At 39.9% G+C, this 9075-nt stretch overlaps 1 protein-coding gene across 1 annotated transcript; it reads right to left on the bottom strand.

Annotated features, from left to right (window-relative positions):
* Window positions 1-4526: 4526 nt before the first annotated feature.
* LOC141614247 (uncharacterized) lies at window positions 4527-7046 on the bottom strand. The gene has a single exon (XM_074433006.1). It carries the CDS (start codon window positions 7044-7046, stop codon window positions 4527-4529), a length of 2520 nt encoding a protein of 839 aa, XP_074289107.1.
* Window positions 7047-9075: the final 2029 nt, after the last annotated feature.

Raw genomic sequence — 9075 nt, forward strand, 5'->3', positions numbered from 1 at the left:
ATTTTATTTTCAATAAAATAAACTTGGAAAAATAAATTCAAAATAAGATAAATTAAATTGAAATCACTTTAAAAAAAGCTTTAATTTAAATATCATTTAAATTAATAAAATGAACTCACTAAAAAACATTAATTTAAATGTCATTTAAATTAATAAATCACTTCATCGACGACGCCCATTCTACCTCGTAAAACGAGCTCCAAATAATGACAATGACAACTAAAGAATACATGTGTCCTATCATCATCGGGTGTTTGTCGGGTTCTCTATAAATTCCAATATCGACGGATACGGGTATCTACAGAGCCCCCACTTTGACTGAGGCTTGGACAAGGCGAAAGTCAAAGTACACCCCAGGTCCCTTTCGACCTGAGGATTCTTCGGGTCGTTTATAGTCCATTAGACTTGCGTATATAAGCTCGCCAGCCATAAGAAGAGATCATACCTGAAACTTCGTTGGGGTTGACTCTTGCTTCTGTTGCGTCGAAATATCATCGTTGGTCATCGACCCATAAATTGCATAAATGGTGGGTTGAGCCTTATCCTTAGGCGCCTACGTATCCGTTTCTGACGGAATCAAACCCGCGTCGTAGTTCGGCAACTGCTGACACATGCCCAAAGTTTATCATCTGCTGGCGTATGTCCAAAATTCATCGTCTGCTGACATTTGCCCAAAATTTATCATCTGCTGGCGCTTGTCCGAATGGGACGGGACTTTCCGAGGAGGTTGCCGCCGCTTTCATCATTTGCTTTCAGCTACGGAATTCTTCCATTTCATACTCTTGTATTGAATCGAATTCTTGGTGGATGTCATCCTTTTCATCTTGATAATGGTCTCTGAAGCCAACGGCTTCAGAGCCCCCAGTTTGCAATGGCTCTAAAGTCGAAGACTTTAGAGCCCCCAGTTGAAGCATATCCTGCTACATTTGAAACACAAAAACGTACTAGCAATAATCATCACATAAGCACATTTGGATCATCGACCCTAAAATTGGATCATTTGAAATACTGGGTCATCGACCCGAAAATTGAATTTGAAAATTTTGAATGATTGGGTCATCGACCCGAATTTTTGAATTTGAAAATTTTGGTATGTTGGGCCATCGACCCAAAAAATTGAATTTGAGGTTTTTGAATTTTGAAAGATTGGATCATCGACCCGGAAAGATTCTACTACTTGGATCATCTATCCACAATATGTAAAAAAAGTTTTTGAAATGTCGGAATTTTGAACTTTTGGAATTATTTTTTTGAAATCGAACCTTGATGGGTGAGCATGAAATACGACTCAGACACTTTGTATGACCGGTAAACCACGTGGGCGTAGCCCGCTACCGTAAAACAAAAAAGGAAAATAAAACCGTAAGTGTGCACGAGTTTTAATTCAATTATTGACTTGTTGGGGGTAGAAATGTAAATTGGCCATTCTGGCGCCAAAAGATGGCAAATGGGAATCACAAGGTCGTCGAACTTGGGACGGAGATATCGTATGGCATGGGCGTGCTCCCAAGGGCACATGGGAATCAAGATCACTTGGCATTGACAAGGAGGATTAAACTCACAGAACAACAACGTTGGCTTCGCCAGACACTAAACACAGACTGATCTTATGAAAGCACTTAGACATCACACATCACTCTTGTTGGGAACATTCTGTCATCTTCTCCTCGCCTCCTTTCTTTTCAGCGGGTTTTCATCATTTCTTGCCACCGCCTTCTTTCTTTTCAGCGGGCTTTTATTATTTTTCTTCTACGCCTTCTTTCTTTTCAGCGGGTTTTTCATATTTTCTGTTCCCAACACAAACCCACATCTATGTGACTCAGCATCTTTGCCTAAACCGTTAGATAACGCTCATTCTGAGACTTGATACTATTCATCTGAACCTATATCCTTATCCTAGCCTACATCGAGTGCTAAGACCGACTCAAACAAAGGTGGCTTCATTTGGACTTGATTAAGACTCGTAAGAAACCGACAAGATGACAACTTGGTTAATGAGTGGATTGAATCCGTTATTCTGAAGGATTGCCTACGTATTCGCGTGGAGCGAAATCAAATCCGACGTAGTTCGATCAAGGTGCATTAAATTGGCATTTTGATTGTGTGTACACACTCGAAGGTTTCACCTAAGGTATCATGTCATATCCCATTCTAGCCTGTAAAGTACCGTTAAATCCCGTGTCTAGGGTTGGTACAAAAAGTTTTGGTTCTTCGGGATGTGGAGCTTGGTAATAATAGGTTCGAATAGTGGACCGTCGTTCTGAAGGTTCATTTTGTGGTGCTAAGGCCAAGGGCTATGGCTTGTAACGTGGTTGGAAATGGTGTCTCAGGTTTGATGAAACCCGAGTACAAATGGGTTGGGAATCGATGTGGGTTCAAATTTCCATGTCTGGATCCTAAAGGCTTGGGTGTACTAACAGAACAAGCGGAATGATTCTCAAAATTCCTGACTATCCCCTTGTAACTGTCTCAGGAAGGACTTAGAGGGTAAAGAGGTTACTACTTAAGCTTTTGGGCTTCGCCCATTGAACCTCAACTATGGGTACTTTACTTGAATTCTGGCTTCCGTAACTTCGACATTCAACCAAAAGCATTCTGCAATAACTTCAACATCTTTTTTTCTTTTTTCTTTTTTTTCTTTCATCACTTTTCTTTTTTCATTTTTCTTTTCTTTCATACTTTTTTTTTTTCATCTTTTCATTCTTTTTCATTTTTCCAATTTTTCTCCTTTTTCTCCTTTTTTCATTCTTTTTGAAAAAAAAGTCTTCTACTCATTCTCTTAGTCACAAATGGATACACCTTGAAAACATGGCTTCGCCAACTAATTTGGGTAGGAACTAACAATTACTTGTTAGAACGGGTTGATATCTTCTCTCTTCGAGATAGGATGATTTTGTTGGGGAAAAGGCTTGCCTTCCATCATCGATAGGGGAAACAAGGAGCTAGTCCGGGTTTGTCATAGAATCATCTAAAAGCTTGTCACAAACATTGGTTCAGATGGAGGTTTTCTACCACCAGACATGGAATAGGTAAAGGAAACAAACACGGGATCCTAGTGTACCTTACATTTTGAAACGGTACATATTTCTACCCCAGGGATGCCTTGGCGTGTGTTGTGCATTTTATCATATTTCCGGAATGATTGAGGATTGAAAACAAGACATATTTGGAAATGAAACTGCAACTTTTTATTGGAATGAAAAAAAAGCTTAACAGACTCGAAGGAACGATTCCTAGGACACACCCTAGGTCATCGCGGAACAAACGACTCAACTTCAAAAAAAGAAAGTCCTAGACTCGACTCGACTAAGAAAAGAAAACAGATCCCGACTCATAATTTCAAATCTGGTCATGAGCTTTCCCTTGTTCAGTTGTCAACTTAGATGCTCGGCTCTTGTCCTTGATCCCTTTGATGGTCTGCCTCCATACTGAGGTAGTCCTCTGAGGATCTACGCCAGTGTTGAAGGTTGGTGAATCGAATTGTCTTTTATTAACTTCGTTAACGAGAGGAGTACATTCTAGAGCAAGACTCCCGACTTGAATTTCATTCTTCGGGTTTGGCAAGAATTCAAAGCAATCCACAAATATCTTATCGATAAACACCCCTTTCAAGTGACATGGGCGGATAAGATGGGAATAATCGACATTGTCTTCGACAGAAACAAAATTGGCGTGATCACCAAATGGATTGGTGATGTTATTGGGTTTAACAGTTGGGATCGGGAGTGTTCCATTCTCAATCATGTCTTGGATTTTGTGCTTCAGTCGATAGCACCTTTCAGTATCATGGCCTTTCCCTTGATGAAAGGCACAGTAGGCATTTGGTTTGTACCATTTGCCTTGTTGTTCAGCAGGTGGATCCGGGGTTGGACCAATAGGCTTCAGCTTTCCTTGGGCTATGAGCCTTTGGAGAGCGTATGTATAAGTGCATCCGATATCGGTGAATGCCCTAGGTGTTTGGCGCTGCGACTTTTTCGATTGCCCTTCTAAGAGATTGATGGCTTCATCAATATGGGCCGTTGCTGGGGCCTTGCCCTTAGACGATGAGGCCCCTTGGTACCCTTTTGGCTTCTCAACTTCTGCCATTCGGACGTCATCTTCTACCTTTATCCCAATTCTTATCAATTCTTTGAAAGAACCGAAATTCTGGTATTTCAGAGCATTGCGGTAAACAGGTCGTAGATTCTTTACGAACTTATCTACCATTTCGACTTCATCAGGCTTTTTGGCTAACTTCACGCTTTCAGCGCGCCATCTTGCAAGGAATTCAGTAAAGCCTTCTTTTTCCTTCTGTGTCATCACTTCCAAAGTCCTTATGTTGGTTTGAATCTCAACATTGTCAGCATAGTGCTTACAGAACTCCACCGTAATATCTTCGAAAGTGGGGAAGTTCTTGAAGTCCAGATTATAGAACCACGCCTTCGGGTGTTCACCCAGAGATTGGGCGAAAATTTCAGAGATGCGGACAACATTTATACATTAAAATTCAAATATCGTCAATACATAGTAAATTACAAAGGAAAAAACTAAGAAAAATCTAAAGCCATCCGACGAGGATTCATATCTTGAAAACGCCTAATAACATCATCATCACTCACTTGTGAAAAAAAATCTCTCTCAATATAAGTCACTAAACAATTATCCAATAATTCATCGCTCATACTATTTCGCAAATAATTCTTCACATACTTCATGGAGGAGAAAACTCTTTCCACACTTGCCGTTGCCACCGGAAGTATCAATACAAGCTTCAATAACAAATAAACACGTGAATATGAAATATGTTTCTTTGTCTCAACAAGCATAATTGAAAGCTCACCAAGGCTCTTGATAAGATGAAATCTTGAATCCCTTAGCATATCACTTTCAAAAATATCAAGTTCAAACTCAAGTAGTGTTATCGCGGTATCATTAAACTCATTAGGATAGAACTTTGCAAGTCTAACCAATTTGTCTTTATCGAAAGAAGCAAAAACATCGGCGGGGCTAAAACAAGCCATACACATTAGCATCTCCATGCTTCTCACATCAAATCGGCTATCTAGTTCATGGACTTGTTTATCCAAAACACCTATAAACATGTCAATTCGAAATCGTTGTAGGTTAAGCTCGTTGACAAGACGACGTCTTGATCTTCCCGGAGGAGCATAAAATTCATCCATATTGGGGACTTCAATATTATGTTTTGCACAAAAGTTAGAAACCGTTTGAAGAAATTGATCCCATCCATCATTCCTAAACTTTGTCAAATGCTCCTTAGTTAAATCAAGAATAGTCATGGCATTAACAATGTCTTGATCTTTTCTTTGTAATGCTTCACACAAAGAATTAGTGTATCCATACACCACTTTCATCAAATGTAACATGAAAACAAACTCAAAAGATTCAAGGTGATCTATCCCAATTTCGGCTTTAGCACGATCATCAACGGATTTAGCCCCTTTACTAATTATCTCAAAAACTCTAATAAGTGTGCCATATAAAGACATGACTCTCACAATTGATTTAAAATGAGACCCCCACCGAGTCTCCCCCGGTCTACTTAAACCAAGTTCTTGATTCAATCCCTTACCACTTTCAATTTCACCCGATGCTAAGGCCTCCAAAACCTTATCCGCTTGAATATCCCTAACCATCTCCAAACGTTTACAAGAATATCCAATATTATTAAGCACAATTCCAAGATTTTGGAAAAATTTGGCACAATCTTTGTTTTCTTTAGCCACCGCCACTAATGTCAATTGAAGTTGGTGCGCAAAACAATGAACATAATATGCACATGGATTGTCCTTCATTATCAAACTTTGCAAACCATTAAGCTCACCTCTCATGTTACTAGCTCCATCATAGCCTTGACCACGGATGTTTGACATACTTAATGAGTGGCCATCAAGTAGTTTCTTTATTTTCTCAAAAAGTGTCAAACTAGTTGTATTTTTCACATGCACAATCCCAAGAAATCTTTCACAAAGTTTACCATCTTTATTAACATAACGCAAACAAATAGCTAATTCTTGCTTATGAGACACGTCACTAGACTCATCGGCTAATAGACCAAAGTAATCACCATTTAGATCCTCAATGATAAGCTTAGTAGTCTCATGGGCACAACATTTAATTAATTCTTTTTGAATGGTTGGACAAGTAACTTGGTGATTTTCCGGAGACTTAGCAAGAACAACTTTAGCAACACTTTCACTATTTTGAACAAGCCAATCCAAAAGTTCAAGAAAATTACCCTTATTACTTGACTTTGCTTTTTCATTATGTCCCCTAAATGCTAGTCCTTGCCTCAAAAGAAATCTTAAACAAGAAAGAGAGCGTAACAAACGACATTTATAGAGACTCTTAGCTTCATCACTTACTTTTTCAACTATCTCTATTATTGATACTTTTTTATTAATGAAAGACTCATACTTTTGTTTAGCTAATTTGTGAGAACTATTAGTACCTTTCCCAACATGTTTTTTAAATCTATCCAACGCATTTTTCCAATTCTTAAACCCTCCAATCTCAAACACATTTGCTTTCGGGATACTTGAAGGCTCTTTGAACAAGTAACAACAAAAGCAAAATGCCGCATTATTTTCCTCACTATATTCTAGCCAATCATACTTATCATACCAAAGAACTTTGAAGCGACGCATTTTATTACCTTGGAAAGTTTGAGGAAATTCACCATTTGGTCTAGGTCTACAAGGACCTTTTCCGATATATATCCTTCTCAAGGCATCTCGATCATTAACCCGGTAAGATGATATTGGCTTACGGTTTCCCGGATCATGTGGAGGATCAAGAGGAAGAACATTGTACTCTTCACTTTGATTACCCTCTTGAGTTGGTGAATTACCCTCATGCTCACTTTGATTGCCCTCTTGAATTGATGGATTATCGGATTCCCCCTCACTAATTTGCTCATCATTAATTTGCTCATCATTAATTTGCTCTTCTTGATTAGGGAGATTTTGAGGTTCTAATGACAACGGAGAAGAGGACGATGTGGTTTTTTGTGACTTCCGACTCCACAAGTATTGTATGCTATTCATTTTCGTTGATTCAATCTACAAACAAATAACAAATTCAAAGGCTTGTTGTAATTAGATCGTGCACCACTAGTCTACTACTGCACTGTGCACATTCACTAACAAAGGCAAATTCATTTTTAATTGTTCAATCATCAATCTTGCACTACTACTCATTTTCGTTGATTCAAGCTATTCATTTCAGTAGATAAGGCAAATTCATTAACAAAGGTCAAAAGACAAGATTTTTAATTGTTCAATCATCAATCGTGCAAATTTGGGATCTAGGTTTTGGGAACAAATTAATCAACCTAATAAGTAATAAGAACAAATTAATTGAATTTGGGGAACAAATTAATCGAAACTAATAACTAATAAGAACAAATTAATCGAATTAATCAACAATCAACAACAAATTAATCGAATTGAGAAGTAAGAACTGAGAACGAACACATACTTGTACCGGACTGCCGACTGGTGGATGGTAGAACTCGGACGCCAGGCAGACTGTGACCGGTGACGGCCGGAGCAAATACAGGCCGGCGGCAGGACGGCAGGGCAGGTGTGAGACTGTGAGGTGTGGTTTGGGTTAATCGTCAACAACTTGTTTCTTCTATTGTTGATGTTTCTGTTTGTGGTTTGTGTTTAACGTTTTTTTTTTTTTTTTTTTTTTTTTTTTTTTTTTTGTCACGTGAGGGCACGTGCCCTCACTTTCCCCCCCCCCCCCAAATCCGCCCCTGGTGCTAAGTACCCTTTATAGGCCTTAACATGGTGGACTGGATCTTCAGTGCCCTTGAACTTTGGGAACACTTTGAGTACTATGTTCGTGGGCAACTTATCCTGAACCGGGGCATAGGCCCTAGCATTCTCATAGTGGATGTTCTTCCCCTGGGAGAGTTTCAAACGGTCTTCGATGAACTTGAACCGTTTCTCCAGATCAGTCCGAGGTGGGGTAGATGGAGGGGAATCTTCACTCAGTTTAGATTCGATTGCATCCATTCGGGTCATCATGAGGTTCACGGCCTCAGTAAGCTTGTTAACAGCATCTTCCATTGCTTGACGTCGGGTTTTTGGCGGCCTTTCTACAAGAAAACCCCGTACTGAGTCAATATTTAAAGTAAGAGCCCCTACACACTTAAGGACTCGACCCCAACTTGACTCAAACAAAGACTCGACTTGAGATTGATTAAACAAGGGTTCGACTCACGGTTTGATTTAGACATTGGTTCATTTTAGACTCGACAAAACGACATGACTCGAACTGTCATAACTCGATTCTAAACTGGACTTGGTGTGACTAAACCCGTGATTGGGCTAACATAGCCCATGGGTTCGAGTGAAACGTCTTAAAGGGCCTAGCTTGGACGTTTCTGTGGACTATCCTAGACGAAAAGGTCGACCAACATGACTCAAAGCCCAAGAGGTGAGCTTGGGTAACCCAACAAGCTCGTGTTCTAGACTCTTAGAACGAAACACACCCGGCCTAACACGGCCAAGACCTGGACACGACTTGACGCATTTCATGCTTGGTTGAGGTTCGGGAGGCATTTTGGATTGATTTTGAAAAACGAATGATCGATTTGAAAAATGAGATTTGAAATGGGCAGCATGCCGGCTATAAAAGCTTGTTTTGGCCGAAATTTCTAGTCCTATTTGGGCAGCATTCCGCGTTTTGAAAAATCATGCTAAGTTTGAAAGTAAGTTGTTCAAAAGTTCGGTTTTGAAAAGGACATGGAATTTTGAAAAGACTCGGGAAAACACCTTGCACATTGTCATTCTCATGTTATAAGGATGTATGCTCCTAGACATCTCTAAGTCTCGGCAAGTCTTCTACAAGAAGGTTTATGCCCTCCATCCTTTTGCGGTCTTATAGAGCAAGGTGTCTTAAGGTAAAGTACCTAGAAGATCGTCCCCACTCCCAAAAACCACGCGAGGCGAAGTGGAAGCGAGCAATGTGCAGCTTCCTGGCATAGTGGGACGTCGCCCCCCACGCATCACGAAGAAACGCTGGGACGGCCCGGGCAAGTCCTTAAGTGTTTATGCATGAATCGTA

Source organism: Silene latifolia, chromosome 11 (genome assembly GCF_048544455.1).
Source record: "Silene latifolia isolate original U9 population chromosome 11, ASM4854445v1, whole genome shotgun sequence".
NCBI classification, from domain to species: Eukaryota; Viridiplantae; Streptophyta; class Magnoliopsida; order Caryophyllales; family Caryophyllaceae; genus Silene; species Silene latifolia.